The sequence below is a fragment of the Notolepis coatsorum genome (assembly GCF_963971535.1).
Source record: "Notolepis coatsorum genome assembly, chromosome: 5".
Taxonomy (NCBI): domain Eukaryota; kingdom Metazoa; phylum Chordata; class Actinopteri; order Aulopiformes; family Paralepididae; genus Notolepis; species Notolepis coatsorum.
In genome coordinates, this window is record NC_140169.1 from 57,327,759 (window position 1) to 57,349,406 (window position 21,648).

The 21,648-nt window shown below is 42.2% G+C and overlaps 1 protein-coding gene across 1 annotated transcript in view; it reads right to left on the bottom strand.

Annotated features, from left to right (window-relative positions):
* The window catches only part of ppp4r4 (protein phosphatase 4, regulatory subunit 4), a 115,636-nt gene that overhangs the window by 37,440 nt on the left and 56,548 nt on the right, over nt 1-21,648 (bottom strand). The window contains exons 13-20 of the mRNA XM_084315262.1: nt 16,680-16,757; nt 14,415-14,498; nt 11,368-11,550; nt 11,102-11,207; nt 6,078-6,225; nt 3,407-3,551; nt 2,152-2,190; nt 1,757-1,825 (exon numbers count right to left, since the gene is read on the bottom strand). Coding sequence (XP_084171388.1) covers nt 1,757-1,825; nt 2,152-2,190; nt 3,407-3,551; nt 6,078-6,225; nt 11,102-11,207; nt 11,368-11,550; nt 14,415-14,498; nt 16,680-16,757 — 852 coding nt within the window. The remainder of the gene's footprint in view (nt 1-1,756; nt 1,826-2,151; nt 2,191-3,406; nt 3,552-6,077; nt 6,226-11,101; nt 11,208-11,367; nt 11,551-14,414; nt 14,499-16,679; nt 16,758-21,648) is intronic.

Genomic DNA, 21,648 nt, shown 5'->3' on the forward strand with positions numbered 1-21,648 from the left:
TCATACCGGTGGTGGTAAGCTACAATTGCAGCCAGAGCTGCCCTGAGGCAGACTCACGGAAGCGTGGCGAATAATCATCGCCTACGGCCCCTCCGACCACCATCAACATTCATTCACATGCATACACATTCATACGAGGCAAGTAGGTTAAGTGTCTTGCCCAAGGACACAACGGCGATGGGATGGACATGGGCTTGAGCGGGATTCGAACCACCAACCCTTCGATCATTGGACGACCCGCTCTACCCCTGAGCCAAAGCCGCCCCACAATGGTAATGGTTTATGGAGCTATGCAAGGGGCATTAACCAATCAGGATCAAACACCTTTCAGCGATAGGAAGCACAGGAAGGGTTATAGGAAGCATAGGAAGGATGTTAGGAAGCATAGGAAGGATGTTAGGAAGCATAGGAAGGATGTTAGGAAGCATAGGAAGGATGTTAGGAAGCAAAGGAAGGATATTAGGAAGCAAAGGAAGGATGTTAGGAAGCATAGGAAGGATGTTAGGAAGCATAGGAAGGATGTTAGGAAGCAAAGGAAGGATGTTAGGAAGCATAGGAAGGATGTTAGGAAGCAAAGGAAGGATGTTAGGAAGCAAAGGAAGGATATTAGGAAGCAAAGGAAGGATATTAGGAAGCATAGGAAGGATGTTAGGAAGCAAAGGAAGGATATTAGGAAGCAAAGGAAGGATGTTAGGAAGCATAGGAAGGATATTAGGAAGCATAGGAAGGATGTTAGGAAGCATAGGAAGGATGTTAGGAAGCAAAGGAAGGATGTTAGGAAGCATAGGAAGGATGTTAGGAAGCAAAGGAAGGATATTAGGAAGCAAAGGAAGGATATTAGGAAGCAAAGGAAGGATGTTAGGAAGCAAAGGAAGGATGTTAGGAAGCATAGGAAGGATGTTAGGAAGCATAGGAAGGATGTTAGGAAGCATAGGAAGGATGTTAGGAAGCAAAGGAAGGATGTTAGGATGCATAGGAAGGATGTTAGGAAGCATAGGAAGGATGTTAGGAAGCATAGGAAGGATGTTAGGAAGCATAGGAAGGATGTTAGGAAGCATAGGAAGGATGTTAGGAAGCATAGAAATGATGCTGTTACCTCCTCCTACCTCATGCCCTACTACTACCTCCTCCTCCTCCTACTACTACTACTACTACTACTACTACTACTACTACTACTACTACTACTACTACTACTACTACTACTACTACTACTACTACTACTACTACTACTACTACTACTACTACTACTACTACTACCTCATACTACCTCATACTACCTCCTCTACTACTACTACTACTACTACTACTACTACTACTACTACTACTACTACTACTACTACTACTACTACTACTACTGTACCACTACTACTACTACTACCTCATACTACCTCCTACTACTACTACTACTACTACTACTACTACTACTACTACTACTACTACTACTGTACCACTACTACTACTACTACCTCATACTACCTCCTACTACTACTACTACTACTACTACTACTACTACTACTACTACTACTACTACTACTACTACTACTACTACCTTGTGAATGAGCTAGCTAGGTCCCCAGCTAGCTAGAAAATGGGAATAAATGTTAAAACGGCTTGCCATATCATACTACCTCCTACTACTACTACTACTACTACTACTACTACTACTACTACTACTACTACTACTACTACTACTACTACTACTACTGCTACCAAAACGTACATGGACCATGGTAGATTTAGCCTCTAAATGTCACACCATTTCCAGAAGTAGAGTCTCTTCTTTTTCTTTCTTCTGGTCTAGCAGATCACTGTCCTGCCTCAGATACTGGGAGGAAACACACAGTACAGGAACACACACACACACACACACACACACACGCACACACACACACACACACACACACACACACACACACACACACACACACACACACACACACACACACACACACACACACACACACACACACACACACACACACACCACACACCACACACACACACACACACACACACACACACACACACACACAGACACACGATGGTCACAGTGATGCAGCACTAAACAACACTTCAACACAATATTATATCATAGTCAGATATGGAGTTGGGGACAGACTTAGTGACTGAGTAATAAACGAAGATGCTTACAAGCTCATCAAAGTCCATTTCGCGCAGTTCAACCATCGTCTGAAAATTAAACATGATAAGCAAATAATCAACTGCAAATGCAAAGGTCATGAATATCATTGATGCCAGCCTTGCCAGGGGGTTGACATCAATGTTCTTAACCAGTTGCCATTGAGTTTTTACACGTCTGATAGATTCACCTACAAAAGCCAAGAGCAGCCATCGTTATGTTTACAGCGTACAGTGGGTACAAGGTACACAAATGCATAATGGTTACAGTGATGATGAAACGCTGAACAAGCACAATTATGCTATGTGGCTAACAACATACGTAATTCTATGTATCGGCCAGGGAGGATTTGGCCCTGATCTGCCCCCTAGTGGATAGACCTTCCACCTACATGCAAAATAGGCAGGCAAGTGTGTGAACAATGTCGTTCACAGCGCAGCCGCTTGTCTACTCGTAGGCATGGTTAACCCTTTCACTGCCACACTACAGAAGGTTAACCCTTAGTAAAGGGTTAACCTTCTGTAGTGTGGCAGTGAGAGGGTTAAAGAGTGAACCAGTGAAGTACACTGAGACCCTGAAGAGTGAGCCAGTGAAGTCCACTGAGACCCTGAAGAGTGAGCCAGTGAAGTCCACTGAGACCCTGAAGAGTGAACCAGTGAAGTCCACTGAGACCCTGAAGAGTGAACCAGTGAAGTCCACTGAGACCCTGAAGAGTGAGCCAGTGAAGTCCACTGAGACCCTGAAGAGTGAACCAGTGAAGTCCACTGAGACCCTGAAGAGTGAGCCAGTGAAGTCCACTGAGACCCTGAAGAGTGAGCCAGTGAAGTCCACTGAGACCCTGAAGAGTGAGCCAGTGAAGTCCACTGAGACCCTGAAGAGTGAGCCAGTGAAGTCCACTGAGACCCTGAAGAGTGAACCAGTGAAGTCCACTGAGACCCTGAAGAGTGAACCAGTGAGGTCCACTGAGACCCTGAAGAGTGAACCAGTGAGGTCCACTGAGACCCTGAAGAGTGAACCAGTGAGGTCCACTGAGACCCTGAAGAGTGAGCCAGTGAGGTCCACTGAGACCCTGAAGAGTGAACCAGTGAGGTCCACTGAGACCCTGAAGAGTGAACCAGTGAGGTCCACTGAGACCCTGAAGAGTGAGCCAGTGAGGTCCACTGAGACCCTGAAGAGTGAACCAGTGAGGTCCACTGAGACCCTGAAGAGTGAACCAGTGAGGTCCACTGAGACCCTGAAGAGTGAGCCAGTGAAGGCCGTCCTCACCTTGTGCATGGTGGCCTCCACGTCCGTGTCCTTCTCGTTGTAGAACAGCTTGTTGATGCAGAACTCCAGCTGCTGCCGGAGGTGTTTATCTGCCGGCAGCCAGATGGTGGAGCGCAGCCAGGGCAGCATGCAGCACAGCTTGTACCTGGACCAGCGGATCACACTCACGATCAATCGGTTACAAGATATACAAGATACAAGATACTAGGGGTGGGCGATAAAACGATAACGATAAATATTGCGATATATTTGTATAATCGAATTTCTTTTTATTTCTTTTGTGTGACCTGCAACATGGCAGTTTTAAAACCAGAAACAGTGGACAGGCTTGTCTTTCTTGCCTGCAACTTAAAGTAATGGCTTTGCTTGTCCAAATGACAATACTGACCAAATTGAGATTTATTTTTCTCTCGTCCATTTATTTTGTTTGCTTTCTAATTTAAAATACAGTTTGAAACCGTCTGTACACAGTAGGCTATGTGTGCTAGCAGAGCTAGTCTCCAGTCGCGAGTCACGGTGCATGTGTGCGGTGGTTCGTCCACCAAAAAAGCGCCAAAAGATAGAAAAGAAACTAGCAGAGCCAGAACTGTTCAACTCCCCTGGAGCCACAGCCAGCAGAGAAGCCTGTTTACTTTCTCTTTCAAACCAGCTGCAGCCTGAGAACTGGAGTGTGAGGGGCTGTAACACTAAAGATGGCGGCAACGACAAATAATTGCTGCTGCTGCTGCAAAAAAAAAACATACATTGTTTAAAAAATTTATTAAAAAAAAAGTATTATTATATATATATTTTTTAATACTTAGTTATAACAATATCGATAATTATAGATATCGAGTGATATGATATCGTTATCGATATCGATATCGTGATATCATTTTTGGCCATATCGCCCAGCCCTACAAGATACTTTTAATGCCACACACCAAGAGTGCTTGCTTGTGCCACTGAAAAAGAAATCTTGCTCTGAAATCCCACGAGGTGCGAGTTGTTGCAGGAAGACCACACTGGTCAGCTGTGGAGCAGGGGGGGTAGTACTGTGAAAATGTTGTTGCGTTGAAAGCAAGCTTAGCGTCGTCTTACAGATAAAAACAGCCATTTGTGTTTGTGCATTTCCAAATTGTGTGTCGCCCACTTTGCATAGCGTTTTAGTATCGATACGGACATGCCGTTCCATGAGCGGAGAAGAGACCTGCTGCAGACAGAGTGGAGGTCATGTAATTATTACAAATGGTAACTGACTGATTTAATTAAGCATTACATCATGCGCAGGAGTGGTTTGTGAACAATAAACCATGCCTAGGGGTGGTCGTTAGACCCCCCTAGGCATGGTTTATTGTTCACAAATCACGACTGCAAGTGGTGTAAAGCTTTTATACAACTGCCACATTCATCCAACCTTATTTCTATACAATAAACACACATTAATCGAAGATTTATTGAAAAAACCATCCGCCAGAAAAAGTAGTTCCCACAACTACAAAAAAGACAATTTGCCTCCATGTGGAAGCAGATCGGAAGTGCATCCAACCAACTAACACATCCAACTGTGTATTATTGGAATGATTGAGAGAAGTTGCCTCATGTGGAAGCAGCTTGAAGTGCATCCAACCAACTAACACATCCAACTGTGTATTATTGGAATGATTGATTGAAAATTTTATTACCAGATGCAGAATGGGTACAATACAGTACGGCTCAATACACACAATTGTTAAGGGAATGCAGACCTACTTTCCATAGAACTTCATTCTTAGATGCTTCTATAGAAAGTAGGTAAAACAAATTAAAAAGTTTTCTTTGCCCTATAGGAAAAAAACGTTTTCTTCGCCCTATTTTTTTATTTATTTTTTTAAACCTACTGTAGAGGGCCTAAACTTAACCAGTTGGAAACCAAGCGTACAGTAATAAAATTAGCAATCAATCAATCAACTCAATAGGCCATGCTCACTTAGAACAGCGCAGCACCCAGCTCTCTCTCAGTCTGACCCGCGTTGCAGACAGGAGTGTGTGTGTGTGTGTGTGTGTGTGTGTGTGTGTGTGTGGGGGGGGGGGGGTGGGGGGTGGCGGTGGGTGGAGACTAGAGCTAGCGCTTACAGTCAGAGAGGAGGAAAAAGAAATTGAAAAAAAAAAAGTAAATTAATCAATCAATCAAATCGCGATTTTTCTTTTGTTACACAATTATTCAAGACCCATCAATTACATCATCCAACATTGTTTAAACGACTAAGACATTCGCTGTGACAGAATCGCTTGATATTTAGTCGTTTAGTCGCTATCAACATATCCATTTGTAAAGATTATTGTCCACCTTCTTGTGATCCGGCGGATTGATGTGATGTGATTCGGTTGTGGGCGGGTCCTGGGCCAGCAAGCGTGGACTGATCGCAATACATACGTGTAAATGGACTGTTTCAGCCAATCAGAATCGAGAAATTTGCATGCCGTTGTATAACTGACGATACGTATTAAGCATCGGTATTGCTGTGCATTGTTATGTCCGCGGAGCGAGACATAATAAAATCAGTAGTGTGTGTGTGTGACTCAATATTTCATTATTGCTGCTGTCATGCGCTTTAAGATGCGTTCTAAAAAAGTATTCCCCTAAACAATTACTCGACTACTACTTACTCATTACTCGTGGCCGTCCCTACAACACAGCTTGTGGCCTCACCTCACATTGGCCACAGGGTCGTTGACCAGCTCCAGAGCCGGAATGAGAAAGTGTTTACAGAAGTAGGCTTTGGAGAAGAGCTCTATGGCATGTTCACACAGGTCCAGGTAGCGTAGCCTGTTCCGGTTGCTTCTGCCCTGAGCCAACTCTGAAAGGGAGAGTGAAATACTATCAAATCGCATTATATACTCCTTTAGTTACGATGAAACAACATCTCACATGGGTGGAAAACACGGGGTCATCCCTATGTTCCCCGGGTTCTATCTTCCCCGGGTTCTATGGTCCCCGCTTAAAAAAAAAAAAAAGGGGGTCCTATGTTCCCCACTCCCGAAATAAAGGTTCCATGTTCCCCGGTCCCACCCACTCCCGAACGCTCCATTACAAAAAAAGGGTTCTATGTTCCCCGCTGAAATAAGGGTCCTATGTTCCCCGGTCCTATGTTCCCCGCATGCGAGTTACGTGATGTTGTGGATAGTTGAGGATATATGCGAGTTACGTGAATACGTGAATATAGCTTGCCCGGGCATTAACAGCTCCGTCTTTTAATACACACTTATATCGTACAGTAACGTCAAATAAGATATTGAAAGATAAAGGATAGTTGAGGATATATGCGAGTTACGTGAATACGTGAATATAGCTTGCCCGGGCATTAACAGCTCCGTCTTTTAATACACACTTATATCGTACAGTAACGTCAAATAAGATATTGATAGTTGAGGATATATGCGAGTTACGTGAATACGTGAATATAGCTTGCCCGGGGACACAAACCTTCATACGCATTAACAGCTCCGTCTTTTAATACACACTTATATCGTACAGTAACGTCAAATAAGCGCACAATAAAAAGAAAAGATCCAGGCGGAATTAAATATGCCACAGGAGTAGAAGGGTTTTAAACTGACGTCAAATCGGAGCAAAACAAGATGAATCCGCTTCAAGAAGACGCATGACATTGGGTATATACTAATTACAACAAGACATTAATTAATTGCATTGTTACTGTTCACATGTGTGGTGCCGTATAGTCGCCCGTCACAGTCATATTTAAGTAAGGATAGTTTGAGGCGCTGTCCACCACAAGCCAATAGTATCCAGCTGCACAGCCGGAGAGCAGCGCTCTCAGGGCCACGCTGTGACAACTTTACCTTCATAGGAAACTGCCTGCTTAAAATGGACCTCCAAGTGGTTCTTCAACTTACTCAACCTTGTTGGTCTGAATAAGGATGCATTGCAGAAAGGGCAATGAAAGTGCTGGCAGCATGTGATGCATCAAGATTTACCATTTTTAATGGTGATATACATCTAGAAAAATAAAGGGCCTAATTGGTCAAATTGAACGTTTGATGATGATGATTCCACATACATAACTTTGACCACAAGACCACCTGACATACCAACATATAGCTCATAGTCTTATGCATATTGCACATAGTTCATGTATAATACTGTAAAATAGATTAGACATAGTCATGTATAATAATGTATAATATTGCTGGCTGTACAATACTGCTGTACAATACTGCTGTATGCCTATAATACTGCTGTTCATATCCAGTATACACATATATTCACAGCGTGGCCGTCACAGCGCGGCCCTGAGAGCGTTGCTCTCCGGCTGTGCAGCTGGACCCTTTTCAAATAAGCACGAAAAAGACGTCACTCGCCACTTAAAGAAATCAAAAGCGTGTATTTAACAACCTCAAAAACGTTCGAAACACGCTTTATATTAACCCTTTATCTGCCAGAGATTATTCTCATCTTAATCCCTTCTCTGCCAGTACTGTAAGTCTATGGAGATGTTCCCCTTCTTTGCAGGGCTATAACTTTTTAAATTGTATTGCTAAATTGACATTACTATGGCCCATTCAACATCAAGTATCTATCGTTTAGGATGTAGCAACGTTCTACTTTTTCATTCACACATTCATACTAAAATACGGTCTAAAGTATAAATATGTTTTTATCGTTTTCTGCAGCATTCCATAGAACGTGAGTTATAGCCATAAATACATATATTAGATCATCAAATGTAGTTTGATACCGATTGACGTCAGATAAAAAATTTCAATTGTACAAGGTCCTAAACGTCATGACTCATCATCTGATGTTGACCGGAGGGGGGGGGTCGTTTATAATGCAATGACCGACGTTAAATGAATCATGTAGTATGGGTGATATATTGATCATAGCAGTTTGTATCGAAAATGGTAAACAAACAGGCTGAAACTCACCCCAGTCTCCTCGTAGCGTTGGGTGATGAGCGTGGAGCAAAAAGATTGCTATTATGGGATGTTGATATATGCGATCCATTTCCAGGTTGTATAATACTATATACGTCCAAATAACGTTGTTTATTGAGTTATGGCAACCGATCGATTATCCAGTGTGTCGAGATGGAGTCCCGCGAGCGATAGCGAGTGGCCGGACGAAATATGGGTGAGCACCACTTCCGGCCGCTCACTTCCGTTTTTGGCAACTTGCCGATCGGCCACCAGGTGGCGGTCTTGAACCGTTGGAGAGTTGAGAGGAGATCTACAGCACCCGTCAAGTCTCCGTGGGTGAAATATGATTGCCATGACAGATTTTTGAAATATTGATCTCTCTCTTTGAAATATCCAATGACGTCATTGGCAGATTACGCATGGCGAGGAATGACGTCTAAACACGTCATTGGCGATTAAAGGGTTAACTTAATAAATAAACAAAAAATAAAAATCTACTTATGTCAACGAAAATGTCCAGTAGGCCTAAAATAACCGTAAATAACATACATCTCTGTTACACGCAAGCATGCAGCGTCTGGTGGGCGAATCTGTCAGACGGCACTGGAGTAGATATACAGTACTGTTACATCCAGAACACACACACACATACACAATTACACAATTACACATGTTGCACCATATCTACACCCTCACACAACTCTGTCGCTTTTTCGGGAGTAGCGGGGAACATGGAACCTTTTTTTAGTCGCGACGTGTACGTTTGAGAACACTACCGTAATGACAGAGAAATGAAGCAAGCTGACATGGTCGGCCCTCACACAACTCGGTCGCTTTTTCGGGAGTGGGTAGCGGGAGCGGGGAACATAGGACCCGGGGAACATACTGTAGGACCCTTTTTATCGCAAGCGGGGAACATAGAACCCGGGGAACATAGGACCCGGGGAACATAGACATGCTCCCGAAAACACAATAGTAGGTCTATAGCAGTTCATTAATGTTCAACCAGCCTTCTTGACTCTGAAGACTGTGAAGTGTACTGACTGACACTCAGCGAAAGGAAGTGAAGGCTGAAGGGCAGCCATCAACAGGTGCTGCTGTTCACATAGAGTAGAGCTGGGCCATTAATCAGAGTTAAAATTACGATTTTTTATTTTTTTTTGCATTTAAAATGGTCTGATGAGTTTTGGTTCACTGATTAAATGGCCCGTCTAGCCTAGCTTAAAACTCTGGGAGAGGTGTTTTTGGCCAACAGCTAGGCTAGCTGGTCCGTATCCGCTTCCATTAATTTGTGCTAAGCTAGGCTAGCTTGCAGCCGGAGAGCTTTCTCTACTGAACGCACAAGAATTTTTGTTGCAATTTCCTTTTTTAGCACTACCTATCTTTGTGAAAGTGGCTTCTCAGCTCTGGTCCAGCTGAAGACAAAGCAGAGGAACAGATTGGACATTGAGCACAACCTCAGAGTTGCTTTGTCTACCATCACCCCAGACTTTGAGACTCTTGTCAGGAGCAAACAACACCCCCAGTTATCCCATTAGTTCCCTGGGATGTTAAGCTAAGAAGTCTGCTAAGAAGGATATATTATTTATTATTATTATTATTATTATTATTATTATTTTATTTCATTGTGTTTTTAGCCCTAGTTGCACTTTTGTTGCAACCCCTTACCCCAGTTATCCCATTAGTTCCCCCAAACTTAGGTCTGTTATGTTAAGCTAAGAAGTCTGCTAAGAGAAGCAGCATATATTATTTATTATTATTTTATTTCATTGGGTTTTTACTTAGCCCTAGTTGCACTTTTGTTGCACTTTTTTGTGTGTTTATTTCATGTTTTTAACAGTGCATGAAAGATTGTGTATTACTGCAAAAAAAATTGAAATAAATCAGAGTGGTTAAAAAAAATAATTGGGTCGCGACCTAATGACTAAGGAAAATGTTGGGTCCCGACTGAGGCAGTTGAGAACCACTGCTATAGAGCAGTGGTTCTCAACTGGTCTAGCCTCGGGACCCAACATTTTCCTTAGTCATTAAGTCGCGACCCAACATTTTTAACCACTATGATTTATGTAAAAAAAAAATTGCAGTAATACGCAATCTTTCAAAACATGAAATAAACACAAAAAAGTGCAACAAAAGTGCAACTATTGCTAAAAACCCAATGAAATAAAATAATAATAAATAATATGCTTCTTAGCAGATTTCTTAGCTTAACATAACAGACCTAAGTTTGGGGGAACTAATGGGATAACTGGGGTTGCAACAAACGTGAAACTAGGGCTAAAAACACAACGAAATTAAATAATAATAATAATAAATAATTATGCTTCTTAGCAGACTTCTTAGCTTAACATAACAGACCTAAGTTTGGGGGAACTAATGGGATAACTAGGGTTGCAACAAAAGTGCAACTAGGGCTAAAAACCCAATGAAATAAAATAATAATAATAATAATAATAATAATAATAATAATAATATATCCTTCTTAGCAGACTTCTTAGCTTAACATCCCAGGGAACTAATGGGATAACTGGGGATGATGATGTTTGCTCCTGACAAGAGTCTCAAAGTTTGGGGTGATGGTAGACAAAGCAACTCTGAGGTCATGCTCAATGTCCAATCTGTTCCTCTGCTTTGTCTTCAGCAGCTGAGAAGCCACTTTCACAAAGATAGGTAGTACACACATCCGCGTCCCACACAAAATGGCCCCGCGACCCACTTTTGGGTCGCGACCCACCAGATGAGAACCACTGCTATAGAGGGTCCCGCTGTGCCCCAGAGGAGGACTGGGGCGCGCACCTTGCAGCACCTTCGCCATGATCTCCTGCCGCTGCTCCTGCTTGCGGTTGTAGCGCAGAAAGATGCACAGCGTCCTGGCCGCCTCCCTCTGGATCGGGCGGACGTTCTGGGAGAGCACGTGGAACAAGAGAAACAATGAGACATGGCACAGTGTGGCACAGTGTGTTTTTCTGCTATGTCACTGTTCTTGAGTGGTGAGTTTCTGCCCCTCGTTTATCAACAATGCGTAGGAAGTGTTCTATTTTCGTGAGTGACGGGGGGCTCACGTTGGTGGTGAGGATGGTGAACATCCGCTGGTTGAAGTGGAAGTGGATGTCGTCCCCGGAGATGACGCGGGGCAGGCAGGCGTAGCGCTGCAGCAGCTTCTCGTGGACCCGCCAGCGGAGCGAGGAGGCCGCCTGCTGCTCCGCCGCCACCAGCCCGGCCACCAGGTGGGGTACGTTCACCTGCTGGGAGGAGGGGCGGCGGGGGAACCAGGGTGTTATGACGAGAGGACGTGAGAGACCACCAACAGACCACCTGACTACGATACACATTATCTTCACAGGGTTCCCACAGACGTTGCAAAATTAAATTCAATGACTTTCAAGTACTTTTACAAGCACTATTTTTCATTTTAAAGGGGCATTTAAAAGGATACAATTCACTTCCCAATGCGGTTTCTTTATTTGAATTTTTTTTTATCCAATATTTATGGCGACAATTAGTTACACATTAGATAAAAAAAACAAGATTTCTTGATTCAGAACAATTTTATCATGGATGAACAAAACTTTCAATGCGAATGGTTGATTTGAATTTCAAGGACTTTTTTAAGCACCTTGTAAACGGGCAGTTCTCAAGGAATTCGAGGCCTTGACTTTTTTTGGGCAAAAATCAAGCACTTTAAGCACTTCAAGGACCTTGTGCGAACCCTGTCTTCACCTGGATGACCGCAATGTAGTATTTAATAATAAAGGTTAAGATCAAATAAGATATTCCTTTATCGACCCCCTTGGGGAAATCTGCAGCATCTCATAGCAGCATGGGGGAGGGGGGAGGGGAGGTACAGGTATCGGCAGGGTAATAGTAGAAAAACATAAATATAGGCAATGCAATTAGATCTGAATAGAGGAATATGAGAGAAAATAAACAGGGTTAACAATATGATTAAGTCTGAATATAGAAATATGAGAAAAATAAAGTGTAAATAAAGGTGCAGACAGATGAGGGTCTGTGTGCCCTATCGGTTATATTATACGTTACAATAAATATAGGCAATAAAGAATTTGAATCTGAATATATACTGAGTAAGAGTATAAGTAAACAGTATACACAATAAGGCTGTCCCCGAACCCTGTTTTTGGGATTCGAACTTCGTCAGGGTTTTTCGAACGAACCTTTGAACCTTTGAAAAAAAATATAAAAAAAAAATATGATTTATTTATTAATTTATTTATTATCCTCAAACTAAATCCTCAATTTGAATAAAGTGATCAATCTGATTAAATTAGTTTTTTTTTTTATTAAATCAACTTTCCAGCCCCAGACCCAGCCCAGGGAGAAGCCCCAGCCCAACTAAATCAATTAAATCAACTTTCTTTATAGCCCCTTTCGTGACTGCGATGCAAGCCAGGGGCTCGAATACGCAGTCACTTATGGCTCCGTAGTAGCCAGGTTAATTTGCACCACCAAGCACTGCTTAAAAGCTAGCGGTGGGTCCAAAATATATCAGATATAAATTTCAAAGGTACCCAGCGTTGCATTAGGGTTTCACACACACACGCGGTGGGGTTTGAAAGCTCGGCGTTGCTAATAAACATTTTAAATAATTTTTATAAACTGGTCAACACTGCTCAAAACGGCTGTATTTCCGTATTTGGCTACCTGGTGCGCCTGCGCTGTGATCACAGCGCATGCACATCATGCACCCAACGCCGGATATAATGCAGTGTTGACCAGTTTATAAAAATGATTTAAAATGTTTATTAGCAACGCCGAGCTTTCAAACCCCGCCGCGTGTGTGTGTGAAACCCTAATGCAACGCTGGGTACCTTTGAAATTTATATCTGATATATTTTGGACCCACCGCTAGCTTTTAAGCAGTGCTTGGTGGTGCAAATTAACCTGGCTACTACGGAGCCATAAGTGACTGCGTATTCGAGCCCCTGGCTTGCATCGCAGTCACGAAAGGGGCTACTTTATTTAATGAATATAACTCATCAGTTTCTTTTAATACTATAATATTAGTGTAGCCTAATCTTTATCTGCAACTGTGAAGAAAAAACCCATTGGTTTAAACAGAATTAATAGAAACAAATATTTAAAAATGAATTTAAATAAATATTTTTTTTTAATAAAAAATTATAAATTCGAATGTTGATTTAGAATTCGAATGCCAACGTAACGAACGAAGGTTCGAACGTTCGAGCGTTTGGGCTCAGCCCTAATACACAAGGTGCAGTATATAGTTATGACAGAGGACGTGAGAGCCAATAGACCACCTAAGTGACTACAATACACATTATCTTCACCTGGATGACCGAAATGTAGTATTTAATAATAAAGTTTAAGATAAGATAAGATAAGATATTCCTTTATCGATCCCCTTGGGGAAATGCGGGCGTCATAGCAGCATGGGAGAGGGGGGGAGGGCAGGTACAGGTTATGTAAGGGATAATGTATAGCTACGAGGTCATTGTCGCAAAATAATTGACCGACACAGAGTTTAAAATACCGAGGCGCCTCGCCGAGGTGTTTTAAACGTCAGTGAAGGTCAATTATTTTGCGACAATGATCGAGTATAGCTATACATTATCCCGCTTATTACTTGGCTAACTTACTAACAATATACCTAATTCATTTTACATCGACTCGCAACACTGGTTCTGGGCTTCTGGCTCCGCTCGTCGCTCCGCCCCCTGTCATCGCCGGCAGCTTCGCCGGCGGCAGCACTGATGTCAGTGGGCTTGATTGCGAACAGCTGCGCACAGCGGTCATTATTGTGGGCTTGATTGCGAACAGCTGCGCACAGCGGTCATTATTGTGTGATAATTGACCGCTGCTAGGGGTAACGGAGCGCTATTGACCAATCACAAGCAAGCATTTCGGCGAATGTGAAAACGCCATGTAATAAATGGTAATAGTAGAAAGACCTAAATATAGGCAATACAATTAAATCTGAATATAGAAATATGAGGAAAAAATAAACAATGTACACGTTGCCAGCATTTATATAACTATGGTTATAATACATAACCTTTGTTTTCCCCCGCGAAACCATGCCAGGTTACAGCACTAGAAATAATCGACTGCATCTACTGCATCTACTTACCTTGCTCTTTGGTCCCGCCCCCTTTCCTCTGGACGTAGCCAGCTCCAACGTCTCCTGCAGGCGGTTCAGTAATGCATCTAACACCTGCACAGAACAACAGTCTTAATGCATCTAACACCTGCACAGAACAACAGTCTTAATGCATCTAACACCTGCACAGGACAACATTCTTAATGTATCTAACACCTGCACAGGACAACATTCTTAATGCATCTAACACCTGCACAGGACAACATTCTTAATGCATCTAACACCTGCACAGGACAACAGTCTGAATGTATCTAACACCTGCACAGGACAACATTCTTAATGCATCTAACACCTGCACAGGACAACATTCTTAATGCATCTAACACCTGCACAGGACAACATTCTTAATGTATCTAACACCTGCACAGGACAACATTCTTAATGCATCTAACACCTGCACAGGACAACAGTCTGACTGTATCTAACACCTGCACAGGACAACAGTCTTAATGTATCTAACACCTGCACAGGACAACAGTCTGACTGTATCTAACACCTGCACAGGACAACAGTCTTAATGTATCTAACACCTGCACAGGACAACAGTCTGACTGTATCTAACACCTGCACAGGACAACAGTCTTAATGTATCTAACACCTGCACAGGACAACAGTCTGAATGTATCTAACACCTGCACAGGACAACAGTCTGAATGTATCTAACACCTGCACAGGACAACAGTCTGAATGTATCTAACACCTGCACAGGACAACAGTCTGAATGTATCTAACACCTGCACAGGACAACAGTCTGAATGTATCTAACACCTGCACAGGACAACAGTCTGAATGTATCTAACACCTGCACAGGACAACAGTCTGAATGTATCTAACACCTGCACAGGACAACAGTCTTAATGCATCTAACACCTGCACAGGACAACAGTCTTAATGTATCTAACACCTGCACAGGACAACAGTCTTAATGCATCTAACACCTGCACAGGACAACAGTCTTAATGCATCTAACACCTGCACAGGACAACAGTCTGAATGTATCTAACACCTGCACAGGACAACAGTCTTAATGTATCTAACACCTGCACAGGACAACAGTCTGAATGTATCTAACACCTGCACAGGACAACAGTCTTAATGTATCTAACACCTGCACAGGACAACAGTCTGAATGTATCTAACACCTGCACAGGACAATTGTAACCACTTTTTTTGTGCACTTTTTGTAACCATATTTAATTGGTAAAATGCTAATAACATGGATTCCATGGATATCCTAAGAAGTTGTCATGGATATTTCGACTAGGTCACAAAAATGAATGAAAGTGATGCCTGATACCTGGGATGAATGGTGGTGTTGACAACGGACAAGAAAAGACTAACCTTTGTACTTTTACTAGTTGTTATGTGTGGGTGTATTTGTATCCCTGTTAGTTAACCTGTTATGTTGTTCGTCTGTTCCATGTGTCTTGTGTTCATGTAATTTTGATCTGTGTTCTCCAGTGTTTTGTATTGTGTTCCCTGTCCTGTGCCTTAGTTGTAGTTCCTTGTCTTGGCTTCCTGTAGTTCTTTGTTTGTTTCCCTCCCAGGTGTATCCATTTGTAATCGGCCCAGGTGTTTCTTGTTCTCGTCATCCCCTTGTGAATATCTGTTTTGTTCTCCCCTGTGTTCTGTGGCTGATTCTATCTACACAGTCCTGACCTTTGTTATCCTGTTATTTTATTCCTGCACCCTCAAACCAGATGGTAATTATGATTAAAAACCTTTTTGTTACTTTTGGCTACCGTTTCACATTATGTTCGATTGATACCAGACAACGAGTATTTTTTTAATCGATGGTAACGTAATACTAGTATGCAATCTGCTACTAAGTAGTTGATCTAAGAGTTTGATCCCTGAGTTGTACCCTTCCTGCTGACTTGTTGTACAGAACTTGTAAGTCGCTTTGGATAAAAGCGTTCAGCTAAATGACTAAAGGTAAATGTAGTCGTACTTGTAGATACACTAGAATAGAGGTAAGATTGATGCATTTAGAAAAGTTCTACCTATGTGAAATATCACTTTAAATGTAAGTCCACTTCCTCTGCACCCACTCATATCTAATGAGACAATTTTATTTTGTATATTCATTTTTCTTTTTACTAGAGAGGGCTTTAACATGTTTGGCACCTGTACAGTAATCTCAATTTCAGGGGACTTTTTGCTCCTAGTCCCCTGTTCACTTCCTACCCTGGGAAAGACCTTCTATATCGTTCTTCACTCCGTCACGCCTCTCACCTCCAACGAGTCGTCCTGCAGTAAGATCACCAGCTCCTTGTGGATCAAGTGGACATTGGGGCCCAACAGCTTGACCACCTGGAAGAGGAAGAGAATGGAGGGGGAAAACGAGTGACAGTTTCAACAGAGATTTATCAGTTTATACAGTTTCAAATAGAGATCCTAAAACCCCATTCACACTTGTAGCCTTTTTCAGTTAACCCTTTCACTACCACACTACAGAAGGTTAACCATTTCACTACCACACTACAGATGGTTAAGCTTTCACTACCACTGTTGGAGCCATATTGACCAAATTTGAGTTTGATGGGAAACCTGTAACAAAAATATAGATTTATGGAATATATTAATAATTGATATGAAATTGTACTTACCTGTATGATTTAAATTAATCTGGATATGGATAGCCACCTGAACACTTATCTGTTGATGACTGTGGGGGCGTGGCATAGTCTTCAAATTAGTGAATGAAATGTTTGACAGCGGCTTTTGGTGTGCAATAGTTTTTCGACCACATCAAGCCAGACCAATTATATAGTTTACTTTGTCAAGATCCTGTTCGATATTATTTTATTTAGTATAGAAAAGTAAACCGGAGTTTATGTTTAATAAATGTACATCTACTTACATCCTCTCTGTGCGTGCTTTATGATGAATGCGCGTCGGCGAACTCTGCAACTAACTCCAGTGGCTAAATGGAATTTTGTGAAGGATTAGCCACTTCAACCACACTACAGAAGGTTAACCATTTCACTACCACACTACAGAAGGTTAACCTTTCACTACCACACTACAGAAGGTTAACCTTTCACTACCACACTACAGAAGGTTAACCATTTCACTACCACACTATTCACTGTATTCACTGACATATTTAACCTGTCCTTGGAACAGGCTGTCATCCCCACCTGTCTGAAGAAGTCCACCATTATCCCTGTACCCAAAAAATCTACGCCTGCTTGCCTCAACGACTACCGCCCTGTAGCTCTCACCTCCATAGCCATGAAGTGCTTTGAGAAGCTAGTGAAGGGCTACATCTGTTCCTCCCTCCCCATCAACCTGGACCCCCTGCAATTTGCATATCGCCCCAACAGGTCCACGGAGGACGCCATAGCCCATGTGCTGCACACAGCAGCATCACACCTGGACAAGAGGCAGGGGAACTATGTGAGAATGCTGTTCATCGACTACAGCTCAGCATTCAATACCATAGTCCCCTCCAAACTCATAGCCAAGCTCAGGGACCTGGGCTTGAACTATGACCTCTGCCAGTGGGTCTTGGACTTCCTGACGGGTAGACCCCAGGTGGTGAGAGCAGGCAACTGCACCTCCTCATCCATCACACTCAACATAGGGGCCCCCCAGGGCTGTGTTCTGAGTCCCCGCCTCTACTCGCTGTACACACACGACTGTGTGGCACAGTGGAACAACAACACAATCATCAAATTTGCTGACGACACAGTAGTGGTGTGCCTGATCTCTGCCAACGACGAGAGGGCCTACCTGGAAGAGGTAAAGAATCTGTCGCAGTGGTGTCAGGAGAACTGCCTCTCCCTGAATGTCAGCTAAACAAAAGAGATGATTGTGGACTTCAGGAGGTCGGGGGTCAGGGACTACAGCCCCCTCAGCATCGACGGGGCACTGTTTGAGAGAGTGAACAGTTTTAAGTACCTCGGAGTCCACATATCCGAGGACTTGACATGGACCACACACATTGACAGTGTTGTGAAGAAGGCACGGCAACGCCTCTACTTCCTTAGGTGCCTAAGGAAGTTCCAAGTCAGTCAGAAGATCCTTAAGAACTTCTACTCATGCACAATAGAGAGCATCCTGACTGGCAATATCACCTCCTGGTTTGGGAACAGCACCGCACAAGAACGTAGCAGACTACAGAGAGTGGCCCGTTCAGCCGAACGCACAATTGGAGGGGGGCTTCCCACTCTCCAAGACATTTACAACAAGCGGTGCATGGGCAAGGCTAAGAGAATAATCAGACTCCAGCCACCCAAACAACTGCGTCTTTGAACTGCTGCGGTCAGGCAAGCGATACCGGAGTCTCATGGCAAGCACAGAGAGACTCAGAAGAAGCTTCTATCATCAGGCCATCAGAATGCTAAATGACAATAACACTGTAACAACCATCAAATCGCTGCTGTCGGGACAAAACCTCATAACTCCAAAAACCCAACTTTTCAGCAGATGAAAAAAACGAACACAGATTTGAGGGTGAATAGAGTTAGGAGGTTTAGACAGATGTAATACTTTTCCATTGTTTAAACTTTGTAAAACCCACACACACATATGGAGGATGATCTACGGAGTTGATTTATATAATAAAAAAAAATTCAAAAAATGGAGTTATGAGGTTTTGTCCCGACAGCAGCAAAATGCAGTCACAACACACACATCCACACGCACACACTCACTTTAAACAAACAACTCACTGCAGCACCCACTTTACCCACTTTAGAACACCTAAACACACTTTATATTTATTGGTAAAGAATTTGCACTACAACCCATACCTCATTACACCTTACTGTAAATTGTACCTCATCCCATTTCTGCATTGTACTGTATAGTATATAGTATATTGTAACTCAGTTACTTTTCTACTCTGCATTGTACATTGTATATGTATATATTGAACACTTTTGTCTACGTACTTGACTTCTATTTTATACTTACTATACTTATTTTATACTTATCTATTTTTATCTAGCACAATCTCTGGAGCAAAACAGAAAGAAGCATTTTATATAAAAGTATTCTGTACTTCTGTATGACAACTAATAAAGAAACTTGAAACTTGAAACACTACAGATGGTTAACCAATTGACCACTTGCACAACGTGAAGTAGGCATGAAGTAGGCATTTCCGGTAGGTCTTCCGGGTTGAAAATGGTTCTTCCGGTCCCATCCAAATACATTGTTTTTAGCAACTTTTCTCCTGTTATTTAAACAACTTTGTCGTCACAGAGAGGTAATGAAACGTTTGTATTATTATATTATAGAATGTATTTAATAAGCAAACATTTGTCAGCAGGGTTTTTGGGCTGTATTTCATGTAAAACTTTACTGTTAGTTTACTTGCTCACGCTAATTAAGGCTAATGCTGGCTAACAGAAGCTAGCGCAAGAAACAACGCAGCAAAGTATCGTTATAGTGCATTTCTTAGCACCTTATAGCATTTGTACATTTGTATGACAGTCTATAATGGTCCCGTGAGGTTTTTCCGGTAATGATTTTCACTATAAAAACATATTTCTAAAAGACAGGAAGTTGATGAAAACGGGCCGGATTAGCTTTGAGCTAACGATCTTTGCCGACGCATACTTGATGTATTCATTCCATTCTAAACGTAACGTTAGTTTACAAAACATTACCTGTCTATATAACGTTGAGGAACAAATTATAAAGTGTGCGAGTGTGTGTTTGTGAACATTGGACTGCAAAGCAGAAAATGCATTGCAGTTACAGACAGTAGCTAAATAGTTAGCTGCACTTCTTTCTCAAACCGAATTAATCACTCTAGTTTCCAGAGCTGAGTGTAATGCACTTTTTTCAGGCCTACCTAATTCAAGCATCAAAAATCTTCAACTCGTGCAAAATGCGGCTGCACGGATACTAACTAGAACTAGAAAATTTGATCACATCACACCAGTTTTGTCTGCCCTACACTGGCTTCCTATCCAAGCCCGATCTGACTTTAAAGTGCTACTCCTCACCTACAAAATTTGAAATGGGCTTGCACCGCTCTATCTATCCGATCTCATCTCCCGATACTCGCCCGCTCGTGCCCTGCGCTCACAAAATGCGGGACTTCTATCGATCCCTAGGGTTAAAAAGAAATCCGCCGGCCACAGAGCCTTTGTCTACCGCGCTCCCTACCTGTGGAACAAATTACCTGCCGTCATCAGGTGCGCCTGCTCTGTCGAAGCTTTTAAATCCCTGCTAAGACTCATCTTTTCTCTCTCTCCTTCAACCTACCCTGATCTCACCTGGTCGGGGACTGACCTTTAGATTAATCTGTCTAGTTTAGTTAGGGTACAGGGTACTACATGGTACTACTGGGTAGTTTACTACAGGGTAGTTTAGTTCGGGTACAGGGTGCTGCATGGTACTACAGGGTACTGCATGGTACTACATGGCACTGCAGGGTACTACATGGCTCTTCAGACCTGGGCATTGTACGGCTGATTCTGACCGGCCCGCGAAAGATTACATGATAATAAAAAAAAATTAAAAATAAATTAAATTTTTTTTTTTTTTTATATTTTTTTTTAAACTTTTAAACTTTTTTCTTTTCATGTCAACATTCACACGCACAATATACGCTTAGGAGACATGCTCAGAAGATGTTGGTTCTCTTTGGATCCACCTACATATGTGAACAGACATTCTCAGTCATGACGTTTACCAAGTCATGGTACAGATCCTCTCTCACTGATGAACATCTGGCAGCTGTGCCTCACATCTCCACCTCAGACATGCAACCTGACTTTGATGGACTTGTTAAAGCTCAACAGAGACTGGATTTCTCACACTGAATGAAAAAAAAGAACTGAAGAACACTAAAATGTGGAAATGGAAATGGAAAGTGAAATGGGACACTTGATATATTTTTCTTTTTTTGCACAGTTCTGAAAACATTAAATGTTTAATATAGGCATGTAAAGTAAAAAAGGCTACAAAACTGGGACACTTTTCTTTACACAATTCAGTGACATATCTTGTTTATTTTTGCTATAAGATGATGTGATGTCTTTAGAAAGCTAAGAAAATCCTTGTTTCAATAGTATATGAAACTCAAAATGCCCTTTGTTATGAATGTTTCACATTTTGTTTATCATTTTGGAAATAAATTCTATTTGAATAAATGATATTTTTGAAAGCTAACCTCACCTTTTAATTGCCAAATAATAACATACACTCTTACCAGGGGTCAAAACAATGCCATTTACTGCTT